Source organism: Melopsittacus undulatus, chromosome 4 (genome assembly GCF_012275295.1).
Source record: "Melopsittacus undulatus isolate bMelUnd1 chromosome 4, bMelUnd1.mat.Z, whole genome shotgun sequence".
NCBI classification, from domain to species: Eukaryota; Metazoa; Chordata; class Aves; order Psittaciformes; family Psittaculidae; genus Melopsittacus; species Melopsittacus undulatus.
This window is the reverse complement of record NC_047530.1, coordinates 5,641,119-5,659,168: the sequence shown is the minus strand read 5'-3', so window position 1 is coordinate 5,659,168 and position 18,050 is coordinate 5,641,119. Positions and strand designations below refer to the sequence as shown.

The following is an 18,050-nucleotide window of genomic DNA, read 5'->3' as shown; positions in this document are numbered from 1 at the left end:
AGCAAAACAATTTACAAGTGTGAACTGGCCATCTCATCACAGCTTCTGCAAAGAAGATCCTTCCTGAAGTTGTCCCTGACTAAAATGTTGCATCTGAGTACAGATGTAATTTCCAAATTCTTCTGTACAGAGCTGGGAGGAACTATTACACCACCCAACAATTTTATGTAGAAAAACAAAGGTCTAATACGTAAATTTAACACTTAGAACTGCCAGATCTAAGAGGGATAAAATACACTCTCACTGATGAGCAAACAGTTGTAACTTCTGGTATGCAATATAATATAAATAGAAGTGCAGCTGGTAACGAAGGCAAGTGCCTCTAGCCACTAAGTACTTGACAATGGATATGAGCCCTATAAATCCAGTCTCATCAGCACCCAGGACCATCTGTAAGAGAACACCAGATCATTTAATGGATTCTGATCAATGATATTACTGTTGCAGTCAGCACTTGTCTAGATCAGTTAGTTCTGATTTCTCATTACACTTTCCAGGAATTCATGTTTGTGGGATGTCAAGATTACCACTGACAATTAAGGAGGCTAACAGATAAAACAGACCAAATAGCTCTCAACCTCAGATATATCCTGGCGTCAACAGTCTCTCACATAAATCAACATTCGGTCTGGACTCACTGAGGATTTACACAGTTTAATTTAAAGTACCACTATGGCCAATAACAAGAAGTTGGAAATATAAAAGTAACTATTTCTGTGGAAGAATCAGTAAAAGGGAGGTAACACTGCATCAGAGAGTGAAGGAGCAAGTGCACTAGGAAAGTCAAATTTCAACTAAAGAAGCCTGTACAAATCAGATAGGTTTCAATTACTGTAGGGGCTCAGGCCATAACCCACAAAAACTACGTCAATTTCTGGTAAATGATACTTATGAGACAGCAAGACAAAATGAAACTTCTTTACTGCCAAAACCTTGACAAGGAAGCAGCCATACTTCCTTATCTAAGAAACATGCTGCTTCTCCTGCAATCTTTGCATCACCCAAACTTCTCTCAGCATCAGAAGCTACTCACTCAATGCAAGGCAACAGCTCCCAGTCACTGCAACTGCTCACTTCACTTGCACAGAGCTTTCAAACAGTGTTTCCCTCAGTGCTGCCAGCACAAGCACCGATGTGCATACATATTAGCAGTACAGTTAATTAAGTAGATTGGTTGAATTACGACAGCATGTTCAACTATCAGAATGTAAGTCTATTCAACTTAAGACATAGTAAGAACAGAATGAATAGAAGAGGTGCACATTTTGGGACCACTGCAGATTAAGACAATAACAGGAGAGGGTTAGGGTAATGTCATACATTTACACAGTTAGCACTGTAAATGCCATGCTACAACTTACTGTAACCAGGATATCGTAAAATACTTCAGATTTGGGATGTAGACCATATCTGCAATACCTGTTCCATGCCCAGTCAGTACTTATAGCTTAAACATTCCCAAGATCCATCATTAGTCTTACAACCCACAATGAGTGTCAAGAGACAAACACTGAGAATGCAAAACAATCCTATGGTCTACTATTGAAAACATGAGACTGGAGCTTAGAAGCCATCAATTCTCTTACTACCTATGGGACTGAATAGCATTGGACAAGTCACCTGATGGTCCTAAGAGTTTTTGGTTTTACAGTTTTATCATTTATTTGCTTTCTCTATGAAAAGGTGTTTTGAGAACTAGTGACCAAATGCATTCGATAAGAACCAGAGTATAATCACATTGTTATAGCTGCATCTCAGCTGAAAACCTAATAAAAAATCTTCATTAAAAGTTTCCACAAAGCATTTGGCTGTTAATGACAGATTATGGCATCAAGAGCCTCTCAAAATACCTCAAGAGTTGCAAATATAGAAGGTAGATACCAACACAACATTCCATTTACTTTCTGAATGAGGACCCAAAGTATTCAGGAAACACACATTCATGTTTTGCTTTATGGATACTATACCTGCCACAGGAAGACCTACCAAATGTAGCACAGAGGTTTTTGTCTTCTTTTTGGGTAAGAGATTGAGGTGTAGAGAACAAAAACAATACCCTCAGCTTAACCACTAAGCTTAGCTCTAGAAGCAACAACACTACTTGAACTTTAACAACTTCATTCATCCCAGCCACAAGATTTAAACACTAACACTTTCACTTACCCATCATTAAAGGCAAAGTAAAAAAAGTCAATGGGAAAATCATCCCTGTGCAGACAGTTTACAGTAAGTCTTTTTTAATGATATCAAGGTACTTCTTTCTTTTCATTGTGCAAAAGACAGTAAAATCAAATCCAAAAGGAGAACAATGTATTGCAGGTCTCCTCATAAAGATCCTCAAGTGCAATTGCTATTCTGTACTTTACACCTAAAATACCAGAAGTGGATACAGCACATATGATAATTTCCAGCATCTGCTGCCAGTGTCAGAGGGAACATCATTTTGAGGTGTCCCAATTTTGAAAGATTAGAATCAAACTGGAAACAAACTCATGAGTAGGTTTGAAATCCTGCATATTTTCAAAATGTTTAAGTATAAACATTTGTAGTTTATTTCAGAAGCACAACTAAGAAAGACTGATTTACCTTAAGTTTGTATGTGCCTCTTGCTTGGCTTATACTAGGCAAGTACTTGCCATGAACTCTACCGTGCAGAGTCTGCTGTTGCTACGCCTGCTAACCAAAGGGTAAAAACATGCTCAATTACTTTTATTTTGAGGTTTTGTTTTGTTTTTTTTTTTTTATTTTTGTAATAGGCACACGGACAAATCCTTTGCATAAGTAAAAGTGCAAGTCTCAAAATATACTCATCTACTTCTGCAAAACAGTGGAGTCAATGCCCTGTTTTAAGGAATGGACATTGATTCAAATAACTTCCAACAGCAAATAACTTTTATTAACACTTCAAGAGATTTAATACTGGGTGTGTAGAGCTGAAACTTAAAAAAATATTCTGTACTATTTTTTTCTTCAAACACTGGCATTGATGTGGGAATGTTCACTTAGGAATGTCCTGACTTTTGTTCAAAAACCCAAATGAAAGAAAATCTAACCATTTCACTGCAAAGCAGTTCTTCCTAAGCTTCTACTCCAGCTCTTTGAAGGTTTCTCATTTGTCACCATTTGCAGCATCATTTAAGGTATACTTTAGTTTCTTTATTTTGCAGTACTTACCCCTCTCTAATATGGTTTCTATCACTCAGGTTCTACATAAACATTGTAAATAATATAGAAAACCCCAGAAAATATAATCTGCATTACTTTACAAGCTAATACTTACTGAAAACACACCATTGCCTAAACACAGTGAGCACCTTGAAGCACCATTTCTGCCTGAATACCATTCACAAATGTAATGCCACCCTTACCATGAACTTCTCTCTGTCTGAAGAAGCTTAACTATTTCCTAGTTAGGAACACCTATAGATGACTATTAGAACATCTCTCCTATTGCTACCAGCAGCCTTTTACTCCACAAACTACCCTCATGGCCCATTTTGTGACACTGAGACACCCCCTCCAGGCTGCTTGCCTGTAGTGATTAATGCTCACCAGCTTGTGCCAACTCAGCTTTCCTTACTCCTCTCTCTTCCCAAAGCCTCAGAAACCCTTGCTGCTGTACAAGCCTGGATCAGTCACCCGATCTTAGACTTTAGCTGGGTGAAGGGAGAAGGAGGTGGGAAGGATCAGGAGTGTCAATACACTTCGCCAAGAACTAGAGGCTCATTACTTGCTTATGGTTTTATGCACGTATTTTCAGACGTTCTACACTTACACACTTCTCCATCAGTTCTTTCCATTCACTGTTCCTGGAAGGCACAGTATGACATCAGCTCATTTCCACTGCTAGCAGGAGAAGACTCCAGAAACTTTATGACAAAAACAAGTGCTATAAATACAGTTTTGACTGCATGAGGTCTCAAAATAGACAAAATCCTCTGGTATATCTTGCTGGATTCCCAGGATTTCTATACCTCTTATCTAGATTCTGGAGATACCTTACACTTCCTGAATCAAAACTGCACATTAATTGTCTAGGTAGCACATTATCTTCTCTCTGCCTCACATCAGAAAAGTTCACCAATTTCTTCCCAAACAACAGGCTTCTCTGTACAGCAGCATCAAACACAGCACGTATCAAATACCACATTCGTAAAGAAAAGTTATGACAACATTCAGTACCTCCCTAAGAAGCAAATGATACGTGCCACAACAGGTAGCACATGCAAACAATTCTTACTTAATTTTTTGGGGCTGCATTACTAGAGAGGACTGGCTATAAGGTCTCAGTAAAGATTAGATAGAAATGAGGTAGAAATACAGAGGAAAAGATCAAGACATTTCTAGTGCAGATTCAGTTTAAGCCGATGCTCTTGTCTGAAAAACAAAACACAACTCTTTGATCACGAGCTATCCATCCCCACCTCTGTATAACAAGCCTGAGAGAGGAAATGATTTAGGTTGGATCTAGCCTACCAACAAAAGGAAAATAATAGTTTTAACCCAGACATGCTCCCTGGTTCAATTCACTGCACAACCACACAAATGTTCTTGGCAGTGTAAAGGAAAGGGGAAACACATGAAAGATGGAACAAGTCTCTTTCAGAGCCATACTGGCATATGCTCATTCAAATTACTCATGAAACGACATGATGAGATTTAGGAGCTGAATTTCACATCATTAATTCTCTGCTTAATCCTTTTTAAATTACTCAAATTATAAATAAGGCTTCCACTACTTCTGTTTGGAAAACACTATACTTGTAAGAAATATATGCATCTATCATCTTTACAGTTATAAGTTTAACTAACTTCAAATGACACTGGACTTAATTCCAAATACCCATAATCTTGTCACACTTGACCTAACTTTATTGTCAACTGCATGACTATGACATTAAAAATAAGGAATGCTTCTCATAAATAATAAAGCAGTAAGCTAAGAATAAAACAAAAAATTACCCCTTCCTGTGGGATTTCAGCACCTTCAAGGGATGTCAGACAAAGTGAATTTCTCACTTGCTTCTAACATTGATGAAACCTTTTCTGCAAACAGGGTAACAATGCAGTCAATCCTTTCAAAATGAAAGATTTAAAACCCCTAGTGCCATTCTACAGCCTGGCTTTATCTGTCATCTACTCAAAGCACTTTGTGAAAATATTTCCTTAGTGTTCTACCCATTTATCATGACATCTTTCACAGAGTGGACAAACTATTTTCTAAGCATGCAATGGTTTACATACAACGGGCCTTTGAAATTGCTTAGTCATATTCCTGCCACAAGAGTACAAGACAGTTAAGTATGCCACCAGAAAACACTTTAGAGGAACTGATGACCCAAATCACTGGCACCAAAGGGTACAAAGATTTGCTTTTAACTGGTACTGTAAACTCAGGAACAGTTTAGATTATGTTTCTGCCACTTTGCTCTGGCTAGCATTAAGTGAGAGGATGTCAACTGGAGAGTCAGGAAGTGGAATAGTGGGAAGAAAGGCGGGTAGAGGCTTTAAGAGGATGTGAGAACTGGGAAACATATCGGGGCACTGAAGACAACAATCTTAAGACCTCAGAAAACTGCATATTCACAATGAATTCCATACGTTTTCCAGATGAATAAGGACAGCTACCACAGCATGTCCCCGTTAAAACAAGAATGATCAGAAAACAGCCATACAACAAAGTTGCTTGAGTTCAAGCAGTTCAAGAATGAGATGACCCTCTGTCACACATCCCTCACAGTTCCCTGCCTGCAGACAGAGTGCAATATGGACACTGCCAGCAGCTGAAATGTCCCAATTTGCCTCCAGAATTTGCTTCTTCCAAATTCAAGATACACAGCTTCCTTGGGAGGAAAGACATTGAAGACATTGCAGTAGTATGAAAGAAACACTGAGTTCATGGAACAGGGTCCTCAAGAATGATTTTAGCAAGATGCTGCCTTCTGTTTCTGCTTCACAAATGAAATCATGTTTTCCTCATTCAAATTTTAAAATCAAAAACTGAGATTATTTGCTTAGATATTCAAAAGGGAGCAGAATTTGCAAGTGGCCAGCATCATCTGAAAGACATAAAAAGTACCCTATAACCTATTTCCCTTTTCCTCCCTCTCATCAGATGTATTGCCAATGCTAATGGTGGATACAGTTGCTGCCACTATTTAGAGCACCTTTCTACTAGTCAAAGAACATCAGATCAACAGTTAACTACAGTGTCAGCAGCTAGCAGACTCCCTGCACTGTTTGTCCAACTGATCTACTACTTAAGAAAAGCGATTGTGAGTAGTCATACCAATGTATGCAGAGCTTTAACACAATGTTTATGCAAATGACCAGCCAGGGAAGTCTCAGTTACAGTTTCCAGCTCTCCCTAACAAGGCATTTCCTACAACCTCATCCCTCAACACTAGCTCCTTATTCCAAACAAGGCTGGCCAGGGTCTAGCTCCTTATTAATTCCCCTTGCCCATAACAAGCAAAGACAGCACTCAGTTCTTCCAAGACGGGATCTAGCTTTCATTAATCTTCATGGCAGAGAGTAACAACAAACCTTTTATGGAAAGCTACTAGCTAATCACTCCCCAAAGCAGGCAGGGGCATTAAAATCCTCATTCCAGCAGATAGCAGCTCGTCTGCAGGATCAAACTGTATCTGAAGCCAATGCCACCCACACCATAAGTTTCTCTGAAAGACAACTGCCTTCCCTCCTCCAATCCCAGGCTCTAAACTCCCAGCTTGGATGAACTGCATTTCACAAAAATAAGGAAAACATCCACAAATAGATCACCTTTCACTTGGAATGCCAGTCCTCCCCAGAGACGCAGACAGACGTAACAACAGAAACTGCGAGCCCTGGCTCTCAATTGTGCCCAGCCAATACAGCATGCACACAAGGCTGGCCACACTGCCTGGTTAGCTAGCGTGCTGTGCTGTACAAATATAGAAAGCAGAAAGCAGAACAACCGTTTCAGCAGAAGAGATTCTGCTCAGCTCTTAGAGGGAGGAGCAGGGAGCTGAACTGCTTTACCCATACATGGTCTCTGGAGGAGACCATTGCTAAAACAAGTTCCTTTACACATGCACCCTCTCATGCACTGTAACACTGTGCATCAGAAGCATCAGTGTACAGACTTTTAGGAGTAACTGTTTTGAAATTACTTCCAAGCCCATTTTGCTTGAGCCCACCTTAACAATGCAGGAACATCTAACACACTTCATCCAACAGAATCTGGGCAGCAACTCAGACACAAGATAAAAATCTCCCTTCCAGGGAATCCCCACATAGAATCATAGAATAGTTAGGATTGGAAAGGACCTTAAGATCACCTAGTTCCAACCCCCCTGCCATGGGCAAGGACACCTCACACGAAACCATAACACCCAAGGCTTTGTCCAACCTGGCCTTGATCACCACCAGACCTTGACCACCACCAGCATTCACAACCACCCTGGGCAACCCATTCCAGTGCCTCACCACCTTAATAGTAAAGAGTTTCTTCCTTATATCCAATCTAAACCTCTGCTGTTTAAGTTTTAACCCATTACCCCTTGTCCTATCACTACATTCCTGACAAAGAGTCCCTCTCCAGCATCCTTGTAGGCCCCCTTCACATACTGGAAGGCTGCTATGAGGTCTCCACGCAGCCTTCTCTTCTCCAGGCGGAACAGCTCCAACTTTCTCAGCCCATCTTCATACAGGAGGTGCTCCAGTCCCCTAGTTATGCTCGTGGCCTCCACCAGCATTTCAAGAACTACTGAACTGGCCAGATCTTCCTTGTTGCTTTTGGATACACACACATCCACATACTAACCTCTTGGTTTGACCTTGCCTCTGGACCCAAATGGAATTAGAGCAAACTTTATAAACCCTTCTTCCTTTTTAAGTATTTTCCTAAATCAGCAAGAATGACCTTTCCAATTAGCTTATACAAATTACAATGGTGACCTGTTATATTCTGCCTGCTTTCCCAGTAATTCTTTTGTGTTTAAACACTGGCAAAACTAAACCTTTTTCTATTTCTTATTCTTGAAAAGCAGAAGAAATCCACTTCTATGCAGAATCCTATTCTCTTCCTTCCCTCCCCCTTTTCATGTTCTGGCACAGAGAGAGAGAATTGAAAGAAAACCCAAATCCCCAGGTATTCCAAGCAAAAAAAAAAGGAAAAGGCACACTCCCTGATTTTTTCTAGTACACACGTATGAAAGTCAGCAAACTTGAAAGCAGTTTCATTCATATATAAAAGCCTAATTTTTCATGGGAGATTTATTACTGTGTTCTGCTGCCTGTATCTTATACTTCATGCATCTCACATTTACATGGCCATATGAAACAACCTTACAGAAGCTACCAGAAAAGTTCTCTCATACAAATAAGTGGAAGTTGTAACTTTCAGCTGTATTGCAAATGTAGTAACCAATTCAGAACTCAGAGAAGTGCACTAGTCAGGTAGTTCTTTAATGTGACTTGCAAATACATATAAACATGCTGGTATTTTAACCAACAATCAGTGACTCTTTCTTAATTTCTCATGACTTGAGGTAATGGTTTAGGCTCCCTGCAAATCATGAGCATACTCAGAAATAGCTGGATGCCAAGGCATATTCTGAATTATTTTCCTCACAAAAAAGGACCAACAATAGCATCCTAGCCAGCTCCCCTGAAAGCAGTCATGAAATGCCTATTAAACTTAGTCTTGAACTAAATGAAAAATACTTTAAAACCCAAAGAAGTTCTAAAGCAAATTCTACATCAGAGAAGCTTCCACACTGTGAAATACAGAGACCACCACCTGGAACCAGTCTCTGATAGTGATCACATTCTGGCAGCGAATCATAGAATGGTTTGGGTTGGAAATGACCTTAAAGCTCAAGCAGTTCCAACCCCCTGCTACTTGCACGGACACCTTCCACTAGACCAGGTTGCTCGAAACCCCATCCAACCTGGCCTTGAACACTGCCAAGGATGGGGCAGCCACAGCTTCTCTGGGCAACCTGTGCCAGTGCCTCAGCACCCCCATGGTGAGGAATTTTTATAATATCTAATCTAAATCTATCATCTTTCTGCTTGAAGCCATTCCCCCTTGCCTTACATGTCCCTGTTAAAAAGTACCTCTCCAGAATGTAATATAGGTGCTTTACTCCATAAGTATCAGAATATTCTCACATATTTTTCTTAAGTCACTAAGCATACGATCAGATTTCTGAACAGTCAAACACATTTCAGGAAAGTACACAACCCTTTTTCCCCAAAAAGATTTTGCATATTGATAATTTTCAATGGTAATATCATTTCTAACATCACAACTGTGCAAGGAATCTTTACTGCTTTGCTAGATATTGTACAGTCATAATGAAAAGCAAGACAAAACAAAAAAAACCAGAAGAAATACAATCCTCTGAGCTGACATGTCATCAAGATGTATGGGTTTTTTTATTTAGTAGTTTAAATGAAAACCAGGAATTTTTGGAAGGAAAATAACAGGAAGGCACAGGTGAGTCTGCAACAAGATTGTGAAATGATGCTCTGCTTAGGAATATAGGACTATAAATGAGAAAATTACTTTTACATTGTGTTGTGCCTATAGCATACAAGAGCTAGATGTGACATTCAAAACTTATGCTTCCCAAAAGACCTGTATTTCATTGCCCTCTGAAGAATCATTTATCAAAGCTATGTCTTTTAAGGTTTTGCAGAGATATTAAGATGCCTGGTGCTCATCCTGCAAATCTCTACATATAGTAAATTAAGGAAGATGCTATCATTTTTGTATGTAGACTTGGACACTGTCTGCCAAGTACTTCATTCAAACTACAGTCTTCATAAATAACCAGCTCCTCTGCTTTGAAAAGACCAAACATGAATGCTCCTTTTCCAAAAGATTCTGAAGGATCTGTGGATAAAGTGTATATGTGGGATTATCTTTTGAACTGCATAGTTTGAGGCAAAAATAGCAGAGAATATTCATGTATTCAGTGAAAACCTGAATTCTAAGTGATAAGATGCTTGAAAAATAATAGTTTTACTTTGACATGTGAAATACTGAAATGTAGTGGATAAGAACTACATTATTTTTGTGAAAGGTGCAGTATGAAACAGCCTTTGGACAGAAGTGAAAGGAAGGATAATTTTAATGGAAGGGGGGAAAAAAAGCCAAGGTCCTGAAAAACTCTAATTCATTTCAAGTAAAAAGAATGTAAGACATCACAGAACTTCACCTGAGTTCTTGTAAGAACTGGGAGAGCAGTTAGTTCTGAGAAAACAGCATGCAGGCATAAAAACCCGAAACTGCCTGCAAAGGAAAGCCTGACAGGTATCATACTGCCATGACACTGGATACTCGGTGAACACTCATCCTTTTATCCACATGCTCATTCCACATCTCCTTGAGCTGTGCTGCTGAAAAGGACAAAGAACCCAAAGTGCTTGATCATTTGGCACAAATATAGGCAGCATCTAAGCCAGTTATTTCAAGTTACATTTACAAGTAATTTAATTAAACCAGTGTGAAAATCCCCCAGAGATACAATTTTAAAACCAGTTTATATAATGTTGGTCTTGCTTGAACTTCACCACTGCAATCCACATCATTAGATCAGTTATAAATCCACTCTAAATCAATTGACTCGTTACCAAAACATGCAGTTTGTCAGTTTTCCACTAGTATCCCACCTCTTAACAGAGCAGCCAATCAACCAGCATACCTTTTCTAAAAATGAAACAAAGAAACAGACAATGAGATACCGAGAAGACTGAAGGACAATATGCATACAAGTGACAGAGAAGACAGCTTGTAGAGGATGACTCTATTTCTGGCATAAAGCTTTCATACATGTATACCTGTGTCACAAACTGTATCACCTAAACTGAACTTCTTCACTAATAGTTGAAGACTTCTAAAGACTTCTGTTCAGTTATCTAATTGCTCACTGTTCATCCCGAATTCAGTTAGCAACAATTCTCTTTAAAAATGCACAGAGCTAAGATGGCTGGAAGTTTTACGCTACTCAAGATGTCAGGAAGAAGACTCCCTCTACCTGGGATGATGACTGTGCTGTACTACATTGCTGTCAAACAAATAAGCCTGCTCTGTTTATCACATTTCAGACTTGTGAGCTATTCATTCCTACAGCAAAGCTTTTACAGATTAATTTGCACTGCAGCTTTAAAGTAGTTAACATTTTCTCCCTTGCTCTATTCACATTTCCTGCTTTGACCTAATGCACATTTTAGTTTTACATGCTTGAATGTCACATCAGGTACAAACAGGATGATGCTTAGCTGACATTTGGGGAATCTCTTGAAAATGTGAATGCTAAAGCACTCTCTTTTCAGTGTCAAACATAAAGTGTCTGGACAGGACAATCTAAAGTAGGTGTAGACAGAAACAGCAGAAAAGGTGGTATCCTGCTTTTTTTTTTCATGTAACACAAGGATCTCTAATGACAGGAGGAAGGACAATAAAACTACTGGTCACTTTTCTCCAATCAGTATCATCTCTCTTGCCTCAAGAAATCTTGTTACAAGATCACAACACAAGACATAGTGTTGTGATACTTTAGGAGAAATACCCATTAGAGGACCTAGATCAACTGAAAAAAGTAACAACTCCCATTCTAATAAACCCTGAAGTGTTTTGCTCTGCTTTTATACTGTGTTTTTTTTTTCCTGCCAAATAACTGATCAATGGGTAAAAATGATACTTTCTTGCCTGAAGGCAGTTACCAAAGCAGTGAATAACTCTGCACATAGTCTTGGTGAATGATAAACTAAAGGACAAGAAGCAATACTTGAACATGCCTACACTGAAATAAAACATTTAAGACATTCATGGCAAGACAGATACAAAAGAATGCAGAAATAGAAATCTGAGTCTGTTGGATTATTGATGCTGTGCAAAACTCGCATTATGACTTGGAAAACTGGCTGCCTCATGGACATACCTGCTGAATAACAGTATTTCAACAGTCAGATTGCTGTGTTCTTTCTAGGTACCAGTGTTAGAGACTAAAAATCAGAAATCTCAAAACGAGAGAGAATGTGTATCACTTCCCACCCAGCTTAAAGAAACCCAAAAGAAAAAATTAGAGCAGCCCCTCTGATGCAACTTGTGGCAAGAGACCCAGAAGACAAACAAATGAAATAAAGAAGCATAATAACCGATGAACGCATTTCAGAAAAAGATGCAAGAAATAGTTAACATCCAACCTGCTCATAATAAAGTTTAAGATCAGTTGGATGCTGGAATAACTCGATGAAAGTCTATATTTAAGATTCACATAAACATCTATTTTTTATGAAATGCAACATAATACTTCAAAAGGAAAGTTACACAGTATTATAAATATTTCTCTTATGTCCAAGTGCCATAATTTCTTGCACCTTCAACATAAAAAGGGCATGGAGCTGCTGGAGCAAGTCCAGAGGAGGACCACGAGAATGATCAGGGGGCTGGAGCACCTTCTGTATGAAGACAGGCTGAGAAAGTTGGGGCTGTTCAGCTTGGAGAAGATAAGCTGTGTGGAGACCTCACAGCAGGTCCCCCTAAACATAGGAAGTTCAGGTTAGATATAAGTAAGAAGAATGATTCTATTAATTTAGAATCATAGAATAGTTAGGGTTGAAAATTAGAATTCAGAATCACAGAACAGTTAGGGTTGGAAAGGACCGTAAGATCATCTAGTTCCAACCCCTGCCATGGGCAGGGACACCTCACACTAAACCATGGCACCCAAAGCTTCATCCAACCTGGCCTTGAACACTGCCGGGGATGGAGCATTCACTACCTCCCTGGACAACCCATTCCAGTGCCTCAGCACCCTAACAGTAAAGAACTTCTTCCTTATATCCAATCTAAACTTCTCCTGTTTAAGTTTTAACCTGTAACCCCTTGTCCTATCACTACAGTCCCTAACGAAGAGTCCCTCCTCAGCATCCTTGTAGGCCCCCTTCAGATACTGGAAGGCTGCTATGAGATCTCCATGCAGCCTTCTCTTCTCCAGGCTGAATGGCCCCAACTTTCTCAGCTTGTCTTCATACAGGAGGTGCTCCAGTCCCCTGATCATCCTTGTGGCCCACCTCTGGACTTGTTTCAACAGTTCCATGTCCTTTTTATGTTGAGGACACCAGAACTGCACACAATACTCCTCGTGAGGTCTCATGAGAGCAGAGTAGAGGGGCAGGATCACCTCTTTCAACCTGCTGAATTTGTTTCATCTAGTGAGTCTTCAAATGATGTAAAGGGTACTTGCAAGGAATCTCACAAATTATGGATTTATTATTGCATATCTCTATGCATATTAACACAACTTTCTAAGCCTGCATCTAGTATTTTGTTTCATATTAAAAAAGAAGCAGATACGTAAGGGAAAGCGCATAACTAAGGAGGAAGGATCTGGGATTTATTTTTCTCTAATGTAACATTAGAAACTTTGAGAGGGAAAGGAAGAACTCAGTGATGACTCAGAAGGGATGAACGCACTCCACAGAGAGCATATACTTTCCAAGAATAAATGTCAGCGATAATACTGAAAGTGAGCATATGCTGAAAGAGAACACTAATCATCTTCAACAATAAAAATTATCCTTCATCTCATTGTATTTTTAAATTCCTATTTAGGAATTTTACTCATATACACACCTGCACCTATGTCCCTGAGCAGATGTAAGAATAGTGAGATCTTTGCTCCTGCCCTGGGGACTTTTCATCTGCAGGAATGCAACTAAACATTACAGTTGGAGGATTCAAGGTGCAGCAACCTTCACATTTCCTATCTCAGCATAAAGATGTAAGCACAGTTTTTAAGCATCTACCACAGCAACAGTATTTCCACAAAGTTGCTTTTTAAAGGCTTAGGTCCAGACACAACTTCAGAAAGTACAGAGTATCTCATATTATGCAGAGCTGCCAACAACATAGCTGAGGGGAAGGAGAAAATATCCGATGGGTTTATTATAGATATGCAATGCCAAGTCAGTGCAGCAAAATCTATCTCGTGAACTAATCTGCAGAAAAGGAAAACAGAAGAATGCAAGAGGCACCAGGACATAACATAACAACTATTACCAATACAAAGACTGGAAGGACACACAGAGAAATGAAATTAACAAGCAAATTCAAGATACTCAGAAAATCCAAGCTCTTGGAAGCCAGAAGCAAAACATAACTCAAGGATATAAATACTCCCCCCTCCCCCCATTTTTCTGACTCAAGTAAACTCCCCGTGAAACACACCCGATGGCCAAGCTCAAGCAGGACAGACAAGAAAGCTGCAACATTTGAAAAATGCTCCCTGACAGCTTCTGGCAGAAGAGAATGCCTCCGTCTTAAAGGTGAACACAGCTAGGCCACAATTCTTTAGGAATTTAAAGGAATGAAGGTTTAATGCTTCATTATAATGCTGCTTCTCAACTACCTATTCATGAGCAGCCCTATAAAAATCTCAAGCTGCTATCAACCTTGCCTGCTTCTTCATGTATTTATCATTCATTTTACGTTCTGTCTCTCCTGGTTTATATATTTCTCTTCTTACTTCATTCCCATGGTGTCCATCATGCCTTCGCACGCTTGAGACTGCAAATCCTCACACTGCGCTTAACTTCAATTCCCCTGCTTGTGCTTCTCGCACGCCCGAATTGCCTCGCATGCCATCAAACGTTTCAATAGTCCAAAAGACGGACCTCTAACGTGCCCCCAACGACATGTAACGCACTTCGGATTAAACCCCCGGCCGCTCCCCAGCGCCCGAACTGCCCAGCTCAGCGGGCTAACGGCGGCTGTAGCCCGGGGAAACCTCTCCCCTGCCCCAAGGCCCGCTAGCGCCCGCCGCAGTACCCGCGCCACCCCCCCGCCCCAATGGCGACGCCACCTCGGACTGCGCTCGTACCTGCAGCGCCCCCCGCCGCCGCCCCGCGGCCCGGCGGCGCCGGAGGCGCTGTCAGCGCTGGGATCAGATACAACCGGCGGCCTCCGGTTCCGGGCCCCAGAGGGGGCTCCCGATGGGGCGGCCACCACCCCACTCGGGGTGGCACTCACAGGGCGGCGGCGCCCCGCCGGGCCTCTGCCCCTCCGTGTCAAGGGTAAGGAAGAGGCGAGCGGGCGGGAGCGAGGCGCCCGCCGCAGAGGCTGCCCCTGCGGCCCGGCACGAGTGGCCTCACGGCGGGAGCCCCGGGGAACGGGGTGAGAAGAAGAGCCGTTACCTGCGCGATGGGATCGCAGTCTCCGCGGCTCGGCTGGGCTCGGCTGAGCGCTGCTCCTGCCCGGCCCGGCCCGAGCTCCTCCTGGCGGCCGCCGCCCTCACCTGCCCCCGGGGATCCACCCGCGCCCTGCTCCTCTCCCTGCGCCGCCTCAGGCCGGCTCCGCAAGATGGCGGCGCTTCCGGGAGAGACCACAGCTGGGTCGAGGTGGAGGGGCCGGAGCTGTGCGCCCGCCCTCCCCCTTCTACCGACCTTGTACTCCTCGCCCCGCCCGACACCGCCTCACTCCGGCTGCAGGCTCCCCCGCCTCCTCACGCTCAGTGCGCTCGCCCGCCCCTCAGCCGGTGCGGTGCGGTGCAGCGTTGTGCTGCCCGCGATGGTGCTGGCGGAGGCGCTGGGCGCCGGCGCGGCCCGGCTTCTCTTCTACCCGACGCTGCTGTACACGGCGGCGAGGGCGCAGCTGCCCGGGTCCCGCCGGCCCTGGTTCCACCGCATCGACGGCGCCGTGCTGCTGGGGGCGCTGCCGCTGCGGGGACGCAGCCGCAGGGTAAGGCGGGCGCGGCGGGGCGGGCCGGGCCGCGGGGGACAGGCGGAGCTTGACGGTGGCTGTGCCCGTAGCTGGTGGCGGAGGAGAACGTGCGCGCCGTAGTCACCCTCAATGAGGAGTACGAGACCCGCTTCCTCTGCTGCTCCGCCCAGGTGAGCCCGGGGCCTGCCGGTGTCCCTCAGGGTCTCTTGCTGGTCCACCCGTCCTGGCGCTGGCGAGGCTTTTAGACGGGATCCTGACAGGGAAGACGCGGTTTCTTCGTCCCTAAGCCAACTTCTAACACTGTGAGAGAGGCCGGTAAAAAGTGAGGATGGAAGGGAAGTGTTAGAGCTGCACCGGCGGAGAGGGAAGGGGAGCATTGAATCTATGTACCTCACTGTGCACGTACAAGAACATCTTTTACCTCGGGACGAGATCCCAGCTCCCCTCTACTTCAGCTGAACCACACCTTTTCAGTTTCCTTTAACTTCTCATTTCTGATAGCAGGCACTGAAGTTTTCATACATCTGATTTAAAGGATTCCTAGAGCCATACGTAGAGTGGTTCTTGTTTATGGAATGGTTTGTATTGACATTCAAAGTCAGCTTACAACCCTGCTGAATTTCCCAACTGTCTCAACAGGTTCTGGTTTTCTTTCTGGAACTAAAACCAACCAACCACAAAACCCCCCCAGAATTAACTGATCAAATCTGCTATGTCCATTTCAGGAATGGGAGGCAATGGGAGTGGAGCAACTGCGCCTCAGCACCGTGGATCTAACTGGAGTCCCCACCTTGGAAAACCTCCACAAGGGTGTTGAATTCATTCTGAAACACCGAGCCTGTGGTCACAGTGTGTATGTGCACTGCAAGGCGGGACGCTCCCGCAGTGCCACCATGGTGGCAGCGTATTTAATTCACGTAAGAAGCATTCAGTGCTAAATGGGGTTTATTTTTGTACAGTCTCAGCAAATACAGCCAACCATTACAGTTTGCTTTTGCTTAAGAAGCCTGACCATTAATAAGCAGGTGCATTAATGTTCCATAGAATCATAGAACAGTTTGGATTGTAAGGGACTTTCAAAGGTCATCTAGTTCCACCCCCCCTGCAATGAGCAAGGGCACCTTCGTCTATATCAGGTTGCCCAGAACCACATCCAGCCTGGCCTTGGCTGTCTCCAGGGATGGCGCATCCACCTCTGTGCAGCCTGTGCCAGGATTTTACCACCCTCATTGTAAAGAATTTCTTCTTCACATTCAGCCTGAATCTCCTCTCTTTTCATTGAAAACCATCACCCCTCATCCTAACAGGACCTGCTAAAAAAGTCTCTCCCTACTTTTCTTATAAGAACTGAAAGGCTGCAGTAAGGTCTCTCCAGAGTCTTCTCCAGGCTGAACAACCCCAACACTCTCAGCCTTTCCTCATCAGAGAGGTGCTCAATTACATGTGTGCACAGGCACATACGTATCTACAGCCCTATACATATTACATTTCTTCCCTCCCCTCTAGGTACCATGATTTTATAGAGTTTGGACTGGAGGCCCAGTTTAGATGTCCAGACTTGGACTGATGATTTGTAGAATGTGGCAAATGGAGGTTTTGAACGATACTTCTGTTCCTAATTCTATGGAGGAACAGATTGAGATGAGAATAGCAATTTACCTGTGAGGGTAGGTTCACTGAGCAGATAAACATCAATTTTTGTTCAGATTTTCTCCTTGGTTAGCTGAAATGGTGACCCCTTCTAAGCTTTTCAATAAATAGGAATCAGGATTAAGAGAAGTGAATTTGGTTTTCTGAGTTCCTGTACTGTCTCTTTTTAAGTGACTTATTTCATGAACTTGCATTGATGTCCCCCTTATGAGGAATGTGAAGTAAACAGAAGGGGCAAAGCAGCCTGTAGCCTCCAGAAAAGCTCCATTAACTCATGCAGGGAGAGAGTGTATTTTCACTTGCAGGGTTTCTGCCTTTTCAGCTGCATCACTGGAGCCCTCAGGAAGCAATAGAGGCTATTGCCAAGATCCGTCCCCACATCCTCATTCGGCACAAGCAAGTCCAGGTCCTGGAGGCATTTCACAGGAATGTGATCACTGGGACAACTTCATAGTGTCAGTAAGATCTACCAAAATCTCTGGTTTGACTGCTTTAAAAGAAACTTACGTTCTAATGATTTATGCATTGAACTTCTTGACCACCAATAAAGAAGTTTTTACATATATTACAGTAAAGTTTCATGAAAGTCTTCTTTCCTCATGGCAAATACCATCTTTCTCTTGGAGCCCCATAGTTCTCTTCCACACACAGTATCAGTGCTGAGCTGATCTGCAATCCACAG

General features: G+C 42.7%; 2 protein-coding genes across 9 annotated transcripts in view; one reads left to right on the top strand and one right to left on the bottom strand.

Moving 5' to 3' along the window:
- Positions 1-15,321, bottom strand: part of CELF1 (CUGBP Elav-like family member 1) — a 63,182-nt gene extending 47,861 nt beyond the window's left edge. For all 7 annotated transcript variants that reach the window (XM_034062682.1, XM_034062685.1, XM_034062686.1 and 4 more), the window contains exon 1: positions 15,193-15,321. The gene's annotated coding sequence lies outside the window, so the exon portion shown is untranslated. The remainder of the gene's footprint in view (positions 1-15,192) is intronic.
- A 202-nt stretch (positions 15,322-15,523) lies between these two features.
- Positions 15,524-17,938, top strand: PTPMT1 (protein tyrosine phosphatase mitochondrial 1). Of its 2 annotated transcripts, XM_034061652.1 has the most exons (4): positions 15,524-15,736; positions 15,808-15,888; positions 16,444-16,635; positions 17,691-17,938. In XM_034061652.1, the coding sequence occupies exons 1-4, from the start codon at positions 15,566-15,568 to the stop codon at positions 17,820-17,822; spliced, it is 576 nt and encodes a 191-aa protein (XP_033917543.1). In that variant the 5' UTR covers positions 15,524-15,565; the 3' UTR covers positions 17,823-17,938. The 2 variants fall into 2 exon arrangements, with proteins under 2 accessions (XP_033917543.1, XP_033917544.1); XM_034061653.1 differs by lacking the exon at positions 15,808-15,888.
- The last annotated feature ends 112 nt before the right edge of the window (positions 17,939-18,050 follow it).